We start from the raw sequence: 15,562 nt of genomic DNA, 5'->3' as shown, positions 1-15,562 counted from the left end.
GAATTGTGCAGCCTGGAGGCATCATTAATATTACCACACCACTGTCCCCTGCCATCAGGGTGGGGGCCCCTGTTCTCCGTGTGTCAACCCTGGAGCTACCTTGTCATGTCCTTGACAATGTCTGCTTTCTACTCGTTATTTTCTCTTTCCTTCTTTCTTTCTGTTGCCTGAATGAGTCTTCTGTTCTGCACAAAGCTGGGAGGAAAAGGTATAATTGATTCCCAAGTGTGAAAGGAGGGTAAAAGTGCTGTCTTCCAAGAGCGGGCTGGGTGCCCTGACAGAGAAGGAAGGATGCCGGCAGCGACCCAGAGACGCGATTAAAGCCCTAGCAGCTGCTGGGACTGGCGGGACAAAAGGAGGGAGGGGGAGGAGCCTGGGCGCGGAGCAAGTTTATGGGGAAAGTTAAGCGCAGCGCGCAGCCGGGCGGTGGCTGGGGCGGGCTGACGGGCCAGACCCCGATTTCCCTGCTGCTCCTCAGGGGGCCTGGTGAGTGGGCAAGTGACGCCGAGGCCGCGGCCAGTCGAGGGACTCTCGAATTGATGGGAGGAGACTTGGGGGTTTCATAGAGAAAACCCCGGAGCGGGCCAACAAAGGGCTGACGACAGACCGAGCCAATACCAGGGTGGAGGGGATAGAGGAGGGCTGGAATGGGGGTAATGGATGGATGAAAAGAACAGAAGTCTAGGTACAGGAGGGAGTCCGGTGCCAGGCTGGATCCTGGGGGCTGTGTTGGGGGAGGGAATTGGGGGGGGGGTAATGCCAGAGGGGGCGGGTCTCTAGGTAGCAAGTGCGGGTTCTCCTTGCCTGGGGTTACTCCTGGCTTGTCCCAGAAAGGGGCTGCCAGGGCTTGTTGGAGGGGCTGTGGCCCAGGGTTGTGGCTGTGATCTGAAGGGGTGGGTCCGGACTCCCAGTTGATTAGGAAGCCAGGGCCTGGGAAAGGACTCAGAAGCTCCGTGTTTATATCTTTCGGTATCTTTATGTCGCAGAGTTTTCTCTCTCCAGCTCCACCCTCTCAATCTCCCCTGGGTGCAGAGGGAGTTGGAAAGCAGGCATGGGTGTGTGTGTGGGGGGGGGTGTCCCGGGAGCTGAGCTTCACAAATAACCCCACATGTCCCCCAGCTCTTTACACACTGGGGTCTGCCCTGCACTGAGAGCGCTTTGGAAGGGGGACGAAATGCCTGAATTTTGACTCCTACTCATGACAAAGTCGCTTCTATAGTTGACCTCTCTAGGCTTAGTAGCCTGTGCCCTGACTGTCCCCCATTCCCTCCTTATGCCTGCCCCTCATGGCCTCAGAATGGGACTCTTCATCCCCATCTGCCACAGGCAAAGGAGCTCACTAGGAAGCCAGCCAGGGAAGCCTGGCCCGCCCATGTCTACCTCACTGGCACATGAACAGATTGGTCCTTCTCATAGGGTCTTTGCCTTTCTACCCTCCCCTTCTAAATCCCTGAGGCTCAGGTAGAAACTTCAGGTTGGGGCCAGGGAAGCAGAGGAGTAGTTGTGGGCCACCTGGAAGATCTGGGTGTGGAGACCACACACCCCTCCCCAAAGGCTCCCACTCCTGGAATGAGCTGCAGCAGCAGGAGAGAAGGCTCTACCCTCTCCTTAGACTCCCCTCCTTCCCCCCTCATTTCCCTTCTAGACGCTGACAGAGGCAAAAATCTGCTAACTCAGGGGGCAGACTCAACCAGGGCTACGAGCAGGCCTGGGGGATGACCCCCCGATCTCGAACCAGCGCCTTCCACGGCTGCACGGTTATCTCAAGCTGTCTGCCTCTGTGCCTGGCCCTCGCCCTGTCCCTTCGTTAGCGTCACCTTTACCTGTGCCACATGGGCCCTCTGTCTCCTACCAGGACCAGGCGCCTCTGGGGGCCTCGGAGCCTGGGGGTGGCTCTGGGAGTCTTCATGACCATCGGATTTGCCCTCCAGCTCTGGGGGGGGCCCTTCCAGAAGAGGTGAGTTCCTATCGTGTCCCAATGCCTGATAGATGCTCCCCATTAGCTCCTCCCCATGCCACCTAGGTCTGTGACTCTTGGGGACTCAGAGGAGGTTCCATGTCCTCTGTCCTTGCTCCAGATGCCCACCCACCTGCTGGTGAGAGACAGGAAAGTTCCTCTCCCATCTCTCCCCAGGCTACCAGGCCTGCAGCTCCGCCAGCCCTTGGCCCCATCCCTGAGATTGGCTGTATCATCCTGCCCACCCCGGCAGCGACTTGTGTTCCTGAAGACTCATAAATCTGGGAGCAGCTCTGTGCTGAATCTACTTCATCGCTACGGGGACCGACACGGGCTGCGATTTGCTCTCCCTGCCCGCTACCAGTTCGGCTACCCAAGGCTTTTCCAGGCCTCTAGGGTCAAAGGCTACCGCCCTCAGGGTGGAGGTACCAAGCCCCCCTTCCACATCCTTTGTCATCACATGAGGTTCAACCTGAAAGAGGTGAGAGGTGTGGGAGGGGGTGGGTGGGATTGGAGAGATGTGGGCTTAGGCTTGTGGCCAAGACCACCAGGGGAGGAGGCCCCAGGCCTGGGGATTCCCAGGCACCACTTCATCCAAAAGTTGGGCATAAGGGTCACAGAGATTCCTGTTCCCCTCTCCTCAGCCATCCCTTGCCTAGTAGTTCCTGGGAGCCAAAGTCCTGCCTTCTTCCATCTGGAACTTTCTAGCCTCTTTCCTTGACCAGTTTACCCCACTGGTATCAGTGCTCTGACAACTCTGACCACCCAACCCCCACCTCCATGCGTCTTGCTCTTCTTGGTCCCTTCTACTGACACTACCAGGTCCCCTGCTTGGCCACTGCCTTCTTACTATTTTCTGCCAGATGGAGAATCAGCTACATGCCAAGTCTACATACTAAGCCTTAGCCTGGTCCTGACCCCCTCCTCCCCAGTTCTAAAGGGGAAGATGTGTGCACTTATGTGCTCATCCACACACCCAGGAACCTGAGAGCTCTTGGGCAAACAAAATCAATGTGCAAATGAAAATATACAGGGAAGGAACTTTTACTGAATACTTGCTGATTCCTGGGTACTAATCTTACCATCACCTTGCCAGAAAGGCACTTAGAAGTGTCTCCATTACACATATGAAGAGGTCAAGTTTCAGAGAGGCTAAGTGACTGGCCTCCCCAACAGAAAGGAGCAGAGCTAGGATTTGAACGCAGGCCCATCTGCTCCCAAGTCAAAGCAACTTTCCTGGTATGTGTGCATTTGTATTTAGAGCTGTGGGGAGAATATTCACCAAAAAACATGGGGCTTTCTGGGGAAGTGGGTTTTAAGGAAAGGGTGGACACAACTTTGTAGTAAGAATATCAGCAAAGATGTGGTGGCGGCAGTGGTCGTGGTGTGTGTATGTGTGTGTCTGTGTGTGTAACAGGGGCAGGGGGATTGTATGTAGGTGGTAGAGTTTCAGCGGGGTCGGCAAAAATGTTCCTGTTAAGCTGGAGCTGGAGAAAGCAGATGAGGGTCATGAATAGGACCTCATGAGGAGTCACTTCTGGGAGTGAGGTGATGACAACAATCTTTCAGGCAGGTTTCTCTGTTTTTTTTTTGTTTTTGTTTTTGTTTTTGTTTTTTTACCTTTACCTTCATTGTCATCATCATTCACGGAGTAACTACAGTGTTCCATGCACTTCTGCATTCAAGGTAAGTGGTAACCCAGATTTATAAATGGAGGACAGTGGCTCTGAGAAGTTTGATAACTTGCCTAAAGTTACATAACTGATAAATGGCTGAACTGGGATTCTATTCCAGGTTCACCTGATGTCATAGGATGTTCTCTGCACTGTTCTCCCCTTCCTTCAAAGAGACACTCAGTTCATAGGCTCTGCTCTGCGGGCATGCCTGCATTAGCAGAGCAGATTGGAGGACATCATGTTTGGGGCATCAGGTTCAGTGACAAGCCATATTCAGAGGCAGAAACCCTTTGAGGAGTCCAGGAGTCGGGTTCTGCATCCTTGGGTGTGGCTCAGTCCAATCCTCACCTTTGTTTTTTTTTTTTTAAGATTTTATTTATTTATGAGAGAGAGAGAGAGAGAGAGAGAGGGAGGGAGGGAGAAGCAGGCTCCATGCAGAGAGCCTGATATGGGGACTCGACCCCGAGTCTCCAGGATCACGCCCTGGGCTGAAGGTGGCACTAAACCACTGAGCCACGCAGGCTGCCCCTCACCTTCCTTCTTGCTGAGAATTAGAATCATGTGTCCCAGGCCTCAGGTAGCATCCTACCAAGTGTCCATAACTCCCCAGTTCCCAGTTGAGGGGTGTCTTTTACTTTCCAAGATGCCTAGGAGCCCCAGAAGTACTCTGTCCTTTGGTCATGCTGAGCTTGGCCTGTCCACCTGATGCCTATACCTGAGACAGCTTTATGGTTGGCCCCTCTCCTTCCTCTTCACTGCCAGTGACACCCTCTCCCCACCTGGAGGAGGCCTGAGACCAGTTCCTTTCTTAGAGCTGTGACCAAGAGTCCCAGGGTAGGCACTTAATAGGTATTTGTTGGGGAAGTGAAGGCAAAGTTTGATTCTTAGAGATTTTACCAACCAAAGCTACATAGAGAGGCCCAAAGAAATTAATGTTCCTGAGGAGCTTCCCATGTACCAGCTTCCTTCCTACTCTTTGTCTTGTGGACCCCCATAGTCAGTGGAAAGGTAGGGGTATCTCCATTTTTCAGATGAGCAAATTGAGTCTCAGAGATGATAAATAACTTGCCCAAGATGTTAATGAAGGAAGCCAAGAGTTTCTAGCAGAGCTGTAAGAAGGAGGTATGAGGAGTCTAGGGGATGAGCTGGCCATGGGCTTGCTCTTAGTTTCTTCCTGGCCCAGTTCTTTCTCCCTATACCTGTTTTTTTTTCCTCTGCAGGTACTTCAGGTCATGCCTTCTGACAGCTTCTTCTTTTCCATTGTTCGAGACCCAGCAGCTCTGGCTCGCTCTGCTTTCTCCTACTATAAATCCACCTCATCGGCCTTCCGCAAGGCACCATCCTTGGCTGCCTTCCTGGCCAGTCCTCGAGCCTTCTACCGACCTGGGGCCCGTGGGGACCACTACGCACGCAATTTGCTTTGGTTTGACTTTGGCCTCCCCTTCCCCCCAGAGATGAAGACCAAAAGAGGAAATCCTCATTCACCTGGAGACCCCAACCTCCCACAGCTGAACATTTTGCCTTCTGGCACTGGTCCCCGAGCCCACCATACCCTGGATCCCAATGGTCTCTTCCACCCTGCTCCCACAGTTGCTGGTGGTCACAGACAGACATCCAGCCCTGCCTCTCTAGATTTGGCATCTTCGTCCTTCATCCATTGGAGTCTGGCCTGGCTAGACTCTGTCTTTGATCTGGTCTTGGTCGCTGAGTACTTTGATGAATCATTGGTTCTACTGGCAGATGCCCTGTGCTGGGGTCTAGATGATGTGGTGGGCTTCATGCACAATGCCCAGGCTGGAGGTGAGCAGGGCCGAAGTGCTGTCAGCAACAGCGGACTGACCACTGAAGACATGCAGCTGACAGCACGGGCCCGAGCCTGGAACCACTTGGACTGGGCTCTCTATGTTCACTTCAACCGTAGTCTGTGGGCACGGATAAGTCAATACGGCCAGAGCCGCCTGGAGAGTGCTGTAGCAGAGCTCCGGGCTCGCAGAGAGGCCCTGGCTAAACATTGTCTAGTGGGGGGTGAGGCTTTAGACCCCAAATATATCACTGACCGACGGTTCCGCCCTTTCCAATTTGGGTCAGGTAAGGTTTTGGGCTACGTACTTCGGAGTGGACTGAGCCTCACAGACCAGGAAGAGTGTGAGCGCCTGGCTACCCCTGAGCTACAGTACAAGGACAAGCTAGATGCCAAGCAGTTTCCCCCAACAGTCTCTTTGCCCCGTAAGACATCAAGGGTACTCTCCCCCTAGACATCAGACCACAAAGTCTAGCGACAAAGCTACAAGGGCACACATGGTTGAGCAGGGGGCAGCCAGATGCTATTTCTACTTTCCTCTGAAAGCATGTTTGTGGCCTAGAGGTTGAATGAAACTTTGCACAACTGTGAGGACCAAGTCTTCCAGCCTGTGCGAAGGCATTCGAGAGTCATTCAGCTCCTTGCAGTACCCCCTCCCGGCCCATTTTGCCCCTTCCCCTTTCCAACCCCCTGGCAGATCCCTTTAGCACTCTCCAAGATCCCCTAGAGGAGCAAATCGCGGAGTAAGCCAGAAAAAAATTGGACCGTGTAAGTTGGAATAATGTGTCCATTTCTCTATGAATTATTTAGTTCTGGACTATGCTCATTTCACTGTGAAATGTTTGTTGAATGAATAAATAATTTGAACCTTTGACTTGCTTTATGCGGGGCGAAAAGGGGAGGAGGATGGAACACCGGCCTGGGAGACATGGAGTTGGAGAGGGTTCTTTTAGCATTTCTTCTCTAAAATCTGTCCGCAGTCTCTCCAGAATCCTTACTGCAGCCTAACCCCAGCCGGACCCCGCCTCTCTCCCCAGCAGTCCGGTCACCCACAAATTCCGGGGCCTCGGAGGCCACGCCCCCTCTTTTCCGCTTCCGGTTTCTCGCCAGTCAATCGGCCCAGCAGCCCGGTTCCGGCCCTGCGGGGCCTCGGTACCGGGTTTGTTGCCCCGGCTCCCGGCCCCGGCTGGTCTCCCGGCCCGCAGCCCCGGTCGGGTGTCGGGACTCCCCAGCCCCACGCCAGCGGTCCCCTCGCCCTCCGCCGGCCCGGCCCAAGCCGTCCTCGCCGCCCCATGGAGTCCCAGTGTGACTACTCCATGTACTTCCCGGCGGTGCCGCTGCCGCCGCGCGCGGAGCTGGCGGGGGACCCGGGCCGGTACCGGTCGCTGCCCCGGCGCAACCATCTCTACCTGGGGGAGACTGTCCGCTTCCTGCTGGTGCTGCGCTGCCGGGGAGGCGCGGGGCCCGGCGCCGGGGGCGGCGCGGGCTTGGGCTCCCGGGGAGCCTGGGCAGAACTGGCAACGGCCCTGGCCGCCCTGGCTTCGGTCAGCGCCGGAGGCGGGGCGCCCGGGGGCGGTGGCTCCGGAGACCAGGATCCCGAACCCCCAGGGGGCGGGGATCCTGGCGGTGGGGCGTTGTTCCGAGGCTGCAGCCCCCTCCTCACCCACGGCCCGGGCCCTGCTACCTCAGGGGGAGCGACCACGGTGAGGGGCTTGGGGTGACAAGGCACGGGGCGGAGGGGCGGTTTGCTGGGCTCCAGAGACAGGAGGGGATGGACGCTGGGGGCCCTGGAAGAGGCAGGTGACGGAGGAGGAGAGCAGAGGCCTGGCGGAGAAGAACCGCGGATTGCACATTTTAAAGGGAACGCCGCAGGCTGCCTCTTTGACTCTCCCGCCCTCTTACCCCTTTCACTAACCCCAGCTGCCTGTGGAGGAACCAATTGTGTCCACAGATGAGGTCATCTTCCCACTCACCGTTTCACTGGATAGACTGCCCCCAGGGACACCTAAGGCCAAGGTAAGATTGGCAAGGGGTGGAGCTGTTGTCCTAATTCAGACTCCCTTTCTAAGGCTGGGTTGGCTGTCGCTTCCTTTGACCTCAGTCCTGTGTCCCTTGTGCTCAGATTGTAGTGACTGTGTGGAAACGGGAGGTTGAGGCACCAGAGGTCAGAGATCAAGGCTACTTGCGCTTGCTGCAGACCCGATCTCCTGGGGAGACCTTCCGGGGGGAGCAGAGCGCTTTCAAGGCCCAAGGTGGGGAGAATGCAGAGAGGAAATGCTAGAGTCTGGAATTTGGGGGACAGAGTGGAAGGGTGATACTGGCCAAGTGCCTCAGCGGAGAGTCCAGGAAGATTAGAACTGGGTGTTGGAGGTGAGGTCTGAGCCCAGCTCCTCAGTTCTTGTCTCTGCCCTCTCCGCAGTGAGCACCCTGCTGACTCTGCTGCCCCCTCCAGTTCTGAAATGCCGCCAGTTCACTGTGGCTGGAAAACACTTGACCGTGCTCAAGGGTGAGCAGATCTGTGTAGCAGCAACGGTAATGACGGGGGGGCGGGGGAAGGGGGCAGTTATTCTGGGCACGTTGGTGGGGATCGGTCCATTTTGGAGGGGTAAAGCTGCGGTTTGAGGGGTCCAGGTACTCTTGGCTGAGCTTGTTACCTCCCACAGTGCTGAACAGCTCGTCCCAGGAGGAAATTTCCATCTGGGACATCCGTATTCTCCCAAACTTCAATGCTAGTTATCTACCTGTCATGCCCGACGGCTCTGTGCTCCTGGTGGACAATGTCTGGTGAGGTTCTGAGGAGGGGCACAGCCACACTGTGGGGATGGGGGCAGGGTCAAGGGCTCTGGCATGAAAAGATCAAGCTCTGTCCCTCTTTCTGCTGAACTAGTCACCAATCTGGGGAAGTCTCCATGGGCTCCTTTTGCCGGCTCCCTGGTACCTCTGGCTGCTTCCCCTGCCCGCTTAGTGCCCTGGAGGAACACAACTTCCTGTTCCAGCTGAGAGGGGGGGAGCAACCCCCTCAAGGGGCCAAGGAGGTGAGTATAAGAGGCTGGCATGCTCAAGGAATAGGGTTAAGAAAGAGCAGTGGGAAGGAAAGGCGGGGGGGGGGGAGCAAAAGATGGAAAGGAACCGTAAATATAGATGATGTTCCCTTTTGTCTCTCCCACAGGGCCTAGAGGTTCCCCTGATTGCTGTGATTCAGTGGTCTACCCCGAAGCTGCCCTTCACCCAGAGCATTTACACCCACTACCGGTGAGTTTGTGGGACTCCCCACAGGGCACCACCCTCCTGTTCACCGTGTGGCAACACACACCCTGCTTCCCTCTCACACTGCTTCTAGCCTGCCCAGCATCCGCCTGGACCGCCCATGCTTTGTGATGACTGCCTCTTGTGAGTCCCCCGTTCGGACTTATGAGCGGTTCACTGTTACCTATACACTGCTCAACAATCTCCAAGACTTCCTCGCTGTGAGGCTTGTGTGGACCCCGGAGCATGCACAGGCTGGTAGGTGGGCTGTTGGGCTCTGGGACCTAGTCCCAAAGGAAGGGAAAAGAGCTCATGGAGGTGGGTGGCTTGCAGCAGGCTGCTTCGGCTCTGTACCTGGGTGGTCTTCAGAGTGTCACATATGGAGAGTTTGAAGAAGCAGCCAGGCAGTGATTTAAGGGCAATGACCCTGGATCTGGGCTCCCTGGCATGTTTGATTTCTACCTCTCGCATTCACTAGCTGTGTGACCTTAGGTAGGTTACTTAATCTCTCTGAGCCTCACTCAGATTCCTCTTCTCTAAGATGGGGGGAAATAATATCTCATGGGGTTGTTTTGGTGATTTAACAGTTTAACATAAGTAAAGTGGTTAGAATAGACCTCAGCACACAGTAAGTATTAGGTGTTATTTTATGAAGTTGAGCAAAAGATGACATATACTCAGTTTACTCCACAGAGTGGCTCTGAGGAGTGCTCATGAAAGCCCTTTGTGAACTGAGAAGTTCTGTACAGATGTGTTTATTGGTGGCTGGTTCTGTCATTTACAACTCCCCCCTCCCCCGCCATCCCCCTCCAGGAAAGCAGCTGTGTGAGGAGGAGCGACGGGCCATGCAGGCAGCCCTGGACTCCATTGTCTGCCACACGCCCCTCAACAACCTAGGCTTTTCCCGGAAAGGCAGTGCGCTCACCTTCAGTGTGGCCTTCCAGGCTCTGAGGACGGGACTCTTTGAGGTGGGCTGGGGAGGGGCTGGACTGTATGTGATGGGTTGTGTGGAAGGTCGGGGTGGGAGGAGTCAGAGCCACCAGCCTCTGTGGAAGAAATACCATGGGTGGCACTGAACAGCCACCCAAAATGAAGGTGGAGTTTAGATCCAGCATTGGCAGGGCAAATGGGGAACCTGATTTGAAAGGAAGGCTGGGGCCTGGAGGCTGAGTTGGAACACTGACCTGTGTCTCCCCTCGCCAGCTGAGCCAGCACATGAAACTGAAGCTGCAGTTCACAGCCAGTGTGTCCCACCCTCCGCCTGAGGCCCGGCCACTCTCTCGAAAGAGCAGCCCTAGCAGCCCTGCTGTCCGGGACCTGGTGGAGAGACACCAGGCTAGCCTGGGCCGTTCTCAATCCTTCTCTCACCAACAGCCGTCCCGCAGCCACCTCATGAGGTACAGAAGCAGGGGAGGTGTGCTATTGGTACCACTGTACCGGGTAGAGGCCAGGGTTGGGGGAGGAGCAGATCAGGGTCCTGGGTGTGATCCGGAGCCCACAGCCTCTGCCTTCTCCCAGGTCAGGCAGCGTGATGGAGCGCAGGGCCATCACGCCTCCTGTGGCCTCTCCTGTGGGCCGCCCCCTCTACCTGCCCCCGGACAAGGCTGTGCTTTCTCTGGACAAGATTGCCAAGCGTGAGTGCAAGGTCCTGGTGGTGGAGCCTGTCAAGTAGCACCATGCAGGCTCTCCTCCCTCTTACCTCCCAGAAACCGAAAGCCCCTGGAGAGGGTCCTCACTCCAGACTCTGCCCCCCCTGGGATGCCTTCCACCGTGGATGAGGAGGCCCAAGAAGGCCACCTGTCTGTGTCTGCTGATGAGGGACGAGGGGAGAAGCTGTAAAATGGGCGGGTACGGCTACAGCACTAAGCCAACAGTATTTCTTCATCTCCCTTGGGGGGAGGGGACTGGCCCCACCCCGAGGCCAGGGCAGGGACTTCAAGAGCTCCCCTGCCCCCCTTCCACCCCCCCCACCCTGTACCCTGGTTCTAAGTTTACAAAGTGTATTCCTTGTTCCTATTAAGTTGTCTCTCCTGCCTCTGACATTCCCTCCCTCCCACCCACCTGCAGGGCTGAGATTAGAGGGTGGTGATGGTAAAGGGACCCGGACAATGACCCTCCTGTCTCAGGGGAAAAGGGAGATAGCCAGGTGGCCTCCTCCTGCCCCTTATGTTTACGTTTGCAGCCTGAAGCACTTTAAGTTGTGTGGGGTTTTCTTTTTTTGTTTTTCTGTTTGTTTTTTTAATCTATCTGTTCCTGTAACTTATTCTCCAATTACTGCTTCCAACTGAAATAAGACTATTAAATGCCTGTTTAGGAGGGGGAAGAATGATTTTCATTTGTGTGTTGGCAGCAGGGGCAGAGACCCCAGAGGCTCAGAGTGGTTCCCTTCAGCATGCACACCAAAAAGCTCCCCTCAACCCCCTTCCTACCATATTATCCTCTGACTGCCAGTTTTATATACACTACCCCTCTGGTCCAACATACATGACTGTCTCCCTAGAAGATGGAAGACGGACTTGGGGTGTAACCCCCCTCATACACACATTCCTAGGCCTGGGAACATCAGACTCATGTTTATTAGGAGGGAGGGAGGGATGGAAAGAAGAGGGAGATCCCCTTGCCCTCACTCTCCCCGACACAGTGCAAAGTCCCCAAGCCTCTGCCCTTCGAGGGGAGGGGAGGGGAAGTGGGTGAGCAGAAAGCCTTAGTTCTAGCAGCAAGCCAAGAAAAAGGTGGAGAAGGTTTGCGTCTTCCTCATCGAGGAGGCTCATGGACCCAATCCACCTCTGCCCCTTGCCCTCTGGCAGGCTCAGACGTCAACAGGCTCCCGGCCTCGGTTCTGCCTCTTCACCACAAATACCCTCTGTCCTGACACGGTCACCAGCAGCGTGTGTTCTCCAAAGACCACTGGAGAGGAGACACACCTTCCCCCACCCGGGAGAGGGAAGGGAGCACAGAGTTAGTGGGGTACAACGGCCTCTACTGGGTCACATCAGCTGGTGGGATCAAAAGCCAAAGGCATTTTTAATAGTTGAAGGCTCAATGATTTGAAGATAGGAGGGCTCCATTATGTCTCCTTCCTTCTCTTGCTTTCTCACAGTTATGATGCAGGGATGAATCCCACCCAAAGGGAAGAAAGTAGCCAGAACCAGGGACCCCAGAGGGAGATGGTGGGAGGTTGGCAGGAGACAGGTGTTTTTTTCCCCCCTGAGAAGAGAAGCCTCTGGGAGCAACCCCCACCCTCTCCCACCACCACCACCAGGGGCAGGGGCTGAGGCTCACCGGACAGGCGCTTGAAGGGTATGTTCGTGCTGTGGTGCAACCGGAAACCACAGGCTGTGCTGACCAGCTCAGAGATGGCACTGGCTGCCTGCTCGTCATTCTCTAGATCCCCAGATGACTGCATGCAGAGGGAGGAGGAGGGATGGCAGAAATTAGGGAACAGAACTGGGAAAGAATTCCAAGAACAGTCACTTTGGCTCTAGTGTTTGTAACCTCTCCCTCTCAACTTCCTAGTACCCCTAAGGTCACCCCCCATTTTTGGAAAAACAAACCTGAAACTTTCCTATGATATTGTTGCTCCTATTGAGGCCATCTTGTTTCTCATCCTTACAATATGGGGCTTCCCCCTGTGAGCAGTGACTCTCATTCATTTCTTTACTGACCATTCTTTCCTAATCCCTGAAACTTGATTTCTTCCCTTGTCCCCACTTCTTAATAAAACCATTCTCAAACATCTGTGCTCATCCACCACTGACTAGTTCAAGTCTCCCTCTTTTCCTCAGTCTTTCTATTTGTTGCCCTATCTGCAGAATCTGAAACGTAACTGAACATACTTTTTGTCCTTGAGCCCCTCCCTACTACCTAGCCCTTGGGTAATGATATGACTGTGACCTAGGCTTCCTCTTTTCTGGTAACTGTCTCAATTTCCTCTCCCAACCTCTTCAGCATGGACCTCCCAACTAAGGAAGTGCCCTTTGTTCTCTTACACATTCCACACTTCAGTTTTCTCATCTGTAAATTGGGACAAGTTCCTATCCATGGGCTTATTGAAGATTACATTGAGATATTGGCGAGATGCTTAGTTCCTAGCAATGTACTCTAACTGCTCTCATTCTATATCAAAATATCTAAAGTCAAGTCATCAAAATTCCCCTTTATCTCACCCCCTCCGAAATCAACTTCCTTTCTTAATTTCCTCTTTGTTAAGATACCATCAGTCTAGGCTTGGGCTCAGTCTTACTACATGAAGAAGTATCTCTTCTGTTACCTATCTCTAGTCATTACCAATATATATTGATTCTTCCTTTAAAATTCCTTCTCTCCTTGCTCCTTCTCACTGCTGCCAGACATGTCTCAGACCTAGATTTTCACAGCAGGCCCCCTACTTCTGATTCCCACCCCTCCCAGCTTATCTTCACACCTAATAGAAGAATCTTGCTCAACTATTTCCTTAACCTACATTTCTATTTGAAACCCTTCAAAGCTCCTATTCCCCTCACGATTAACCCAGTGTGTCAACCCAGTCTTGAAAGTCCTCCACAATGGAATCTTTTATTCCAAATCTCTTCAACACAAAGCCACCACTCCAACCCTGAGTACTCTCTTTTTCTGCCTGTTCACTACTTATCCTTTAAGCCCAGCTGAATTCTTACCTCCTCTAAGAAAGTCTCCTTGTCATATGTATAATACATGGGTTGAATCTTTCATTTTCTGGTCTCCTTCACTAGTCTTTACCACTTGCATTACTTTCAACTTGTAACCTTAAGCGATGCTCTCCAGCTCCATTAAAACTTTCAGAGAGCTTAACACTATATTGCACCATGGAACAAAATACAAAACCTCTTACATAAATACTAACTAAAGACAATTCGAGAAAACTTGGATAATATCAGTTATCATCAAAAGACTATTTGTCTGACTTTGGTAAAGTCAGTAAACCTCTTTCACTCTGAAGTACCAGACTACGATTCCAGAGATTTATTTGATTGGTTACTGAAAGCTTACTACACGCCCAGCATGATAGCTAAGACTGAGACTAGAGACAACTTAGGCTAAACTGGGCTATGTTAAAAGGGATCACGGGGCCTTGTGTCCATGGGGGACCCCCTCCCTTGCCCAGAACGCACCGCCAGCACTGCGCCTTCACTCAGCACCAGGTAGCCAAGCTGGTCTGGGATTCGCTCCAGCCCCTGGGTCAGTGCAGAAGTCTAGTGGGTAAAGATGCAATTAGAGAAGCATACCAGGATGGCCCTAGATGCCCTTCACTTCCAAACCCAAGGCTTTTTGACAACCCCCCACCCCCACCCCGCCCGAACCTTCTCTTTCCCCAACCAGGGCCCTTCCAGACCCTCTTGCCTCTACAAAGCCTTCAACATTGATCTTAAGCTTCCCATCTTCCTCACCCTCTGACCCTGGGCTCTCTTGGCTTCTGCAGATCCGCTGTTCCCTTCCCCCACCCTGCCCCATCTCCAATTCCCCTGGTGGCCCGTCCCACCCCCGCAGACTACTCCCCAGCGCCCATACACCCTCGCACAGGTCCCTCCTCAGCCCTCTACGTCGCCTCCCCTCCCATCTCGATTCTCTCTGCCTCCCGGTGGACGGGAGGTAAGGGCGGAGTGTAGGCCCAAGTAGGGGTAACCAAAGAGATTGGGGAACAGGCATACAGAACCCCTAGCGCGTACTCCCGCGCATGCGTCCTCACTCACCATCGCAGCCTTAGGTGCTGGGGGCGCTCCCTATCAGATAGGTAGCTTCCGGCTCCAGACCCAGATCACGTGCTTCCACAAGGCGGTTCCCTCTACCCTTGCGCTCTGGAAGTTAAGCCCCGCCCCCCCAAAGTGCGGATTGGAACATGGCTACGTCATCAGCCTTAATCTGCCAATGCGAAGCGCCGCTTCCCGTAGACGCAAGCGGATTGGTCTCAGGCCCTCCTTCACAGACATCTCCCAGCCCCTAAGCCCCGAGCTCGGGGAGGGGGCGTGTCGGCGGAGGGAAGGGCCTGGAGGGGCGGGGCCGGAGGGAGAGGGTGGACTGAGGATGTGCGCCTGCGCGCAGAGGGGCGAGCGTTTCCCCTTTGGCCGCGCTGCTCGTCAGTGTGACCACCAGCGAGAAAATAAAGTGAAATGACGCGTGAAATGCGCGAGAAGAGCTATTCAAATGCTACTCATATCCCTATTCTAGGCAACTATCCCTTTAGGACAGGGATTTGTTCCCAAAGCTGCTTTCCCTCCCGAGATTCTGTAAGGAGCGGTGTGACGGTGAGTGACTTCCCCGCCTCCTCCCCTCAGGCCAGGCAGCCGCGAAGCTAAATATTCTCTGCCAGGAAAAATTAGAAACAGGACTCTGAAGTCCTTTTTTTAAATACCCGAGTGTCTTCTCGGAAACTTGTTTTAAGTAGTTTCTAGACCCGCGCTACCAAAGTGACAGAAAGTGTTGGTGAGGTAAAATGAAGGCTGGTTCTAGAAATAGTAAACACCTCGTTTGGTGAAGGTGTAGAGAAATTGGCGCCCGCCTGCCTCGCTAATGGGGCTGTGAAATGGTGCCGCTGCTGTGGAAAGCCCATCAGCGGTTCCTGGAAAAGTTCAGTCCAGAGGTAGCTCCACTCCTAGATGGACTCCTGAGAGAATTGGAAACATGTCTATGCAAAAAACGCTTGCACGCAAATGTTCATAGCAGCATTAGTCATAAGAGCCGGGAGATGGAAACCACCCAAATATCCATAAACTCAACAACAGAGAAATAAAGCCTAATATAGCCATACAATGGCCTTTCATCCAGCTGTAAAAAAAGGAATGAAGTATTGATAAGTCCTACAAGGTGGATAAACCTCAAAAACATTACTAACTGAAAGCAGTCAGATACACAAGGCCACACAGAGTA

At 53.9% G+C, this 15,562-nt stretch overlaps 3 protein-coding genes across 5 annotated transcripts; 2 read left to right on the top strand and 1 right to left on the bottom strand.

Annotated features, from left to right (window-relative positions):
• Positions 1-395: 395 nt before the first annotated feature.
• GAL3ST4 (galactose-3-O-sulfotransferase 4) lies at positions 396-6,305 on the top strand. Its single transcript, XM_055339241.1, has 4 exons — positions 396-486; positions 1,646-1,957; positions 2,135-2,438; positions 4,854-6,305. The coding sequence occupies exons 2-4, from the start codon at positions 1,833-1,835 to the stop codon at positions 5,886-5,888; spliced, it is 1,464 nt and encodes a 487-aa protein (XP_055195216.1). The 5' UTR covers positions 396-486; positions 1,646-1,832; the 3' UTR covers positions 5,889-6,305.
• Positions 6,306-6,503: 198 nt separating this feature from the next.
• Positions 6,504-11,038, top strand: TRAPPC14 (trafficking protein particle complex subunit 14). Of its 2 annotated transcripts, XM_055341266.1 has the most exons (11): positions 6,504-7,137; positions 7,355-7,450; positions 7,557-7,686; positions 7,854-7,940; positions 8,098-8,218; positions 8,322-8,469; positions 8,604-8,686; positions 8,775-8,938; positions 9,494-9,648; positions 9,884-10,077; positions 10,199-11,038. In XM_055341266.1, the coding sequence occupies exons 1-11, from the start codon at positions 6,727-6,729 to the stop codon at positions 10,350-10,352; spliced, it is 1,743 nt and encodes a 580-aa protein (XP_055197241.1). In that variant the 5' UTR covers positions 6,504-6,726; the 3' UTR covers positions 10,353-11,038. The 2 variants fall into 2 exon arrangements, with proteins under 2 accessions (XP_055197241.1, XP_055197242.1); XM_055341267.1 differs by lacking the exons at positions 6,504-7,137; positions 7,557-7,686 and having other exon boundaries at positions 7,189-7,450; positions 10,199-11,036.
• Positions 11,039-11,238: 200 nt separating this feature from the next.
• On the bottom strand, positions 11,239-14,496 carry LAMTOR4 (late endosomal/lysosomal adaptor, MAPK and MTOR activator 4). Of its 2 annotated transcripts, none has more exons than XM_055341269.1 (4): positions 14,389-14,496; positions 13,810-13,890; positions 11,963-12,080; positions 11,239-11,604 (listed from the first exon to the last, which is right to left on the bottom strand). In XM_055341269.1, the coding sequence occupies exons 1-4, from the start codon at positions 14,389-14,391 to the stop codon at positions 11,558-11,560; spliced, it is 249 nt and encodes an 82-aa protein (XP_055197244.1). In that variant the 5' UTR covers positions 14,392-14,496; the 3' UTR covers positions 11,239-11,557. The 2 variants fall into 2 exon arrangements, with proteins under 2 accessions (XP_055197244.1, XP_055197243.1); XM_055341268.1 differs by having other exon boundaries at positions 11,239-11,587.
• Positions 14,497-15,562: the final 1,066 nt, after the last annotated feature.

This window comes from Nyctereutes procyonoides, unplaced genomic scaffold, assembly GCF_905146905.1.
Source record: "Nyctereutes procyonoides isolate TBG_1078 unplaced genomic scaffold, NYPRO_anot_genome, whole genome shotgun sequence".
In the NCBI taxonomy this organism is placed as follows: Eukaryota; Metazoa; Chordata; class Mammalia; order Carnivora; family Canidae; genus Nyctereutes; species Nyctereutes procyonoides.
Note: the sequence above shows the minus strand (reverse complement) of the source record. Positions and strands in the feature narration are given on the sequence as shown.

Bases quoted from the DNA above. Each gene is read 5' to 3' on its own strand.
- GAL3ST4 (XM_055339241.1), top strand. From the start codon at position 1,833: ATGGGCCCTCTGTCTCCTACCAGGACCAGGCGCCTCTGGGGGCCTCGG. The intron at 1,958-2,134 runs GTGAGTTCCTAT...ATCTCTCCCCAG, and splicing joins GGGGGGCCCTTCCAGAAGAG to GCTACCAGGCCTGCAGCTCC. The intron at 2,439-4,853 runs GTGAGAGGTGTG...TTTCCTCTGCAG, and splicing joins TGAGGTTCAACCTGAAAGAG to GTACTTCAGGTCATGCCTTC.
- TRAPPC14 (XM_055341266.1), top strand. From the start codon at position 6,727: ATGGAGTCCCAGTGTGACTACTCCATGTACTTCCCGGCGGTGCCGCTG. The intron at 7,941-8,097 runs GTGAGCAGATCT...TACCTCCCACAG, and splicing joins ACACTTGACCGTGCTCAAGG to TGCTGAACAGCTCGTCCCAG. The intron at 10,078-10,198 runs GTACAGAAGCAG...GCCTTCTCCCAG, and splicing joins TCCCGCAGCCACCTCATGAG to GTCAGGCAGCGTGATGGAGC.
- LAMTOR4 (XM_055341268.1), bottom strand. The intron at 12,081-13,809 runs GTGCGTTCTGGG...CTCTGCATGCAG, and splicing joins GTGAAGGCGCAGTGCTGGCG to TCATCTGGGGATCTAGAGAA. The intron at 11,588-11,962 runs GTGAGCCTCAGC...TCTCCTCTCCAG, and splicing joins ACCCTTCAAGCGCCTGTCCG to TGGTCTTTGGAGAACACACG.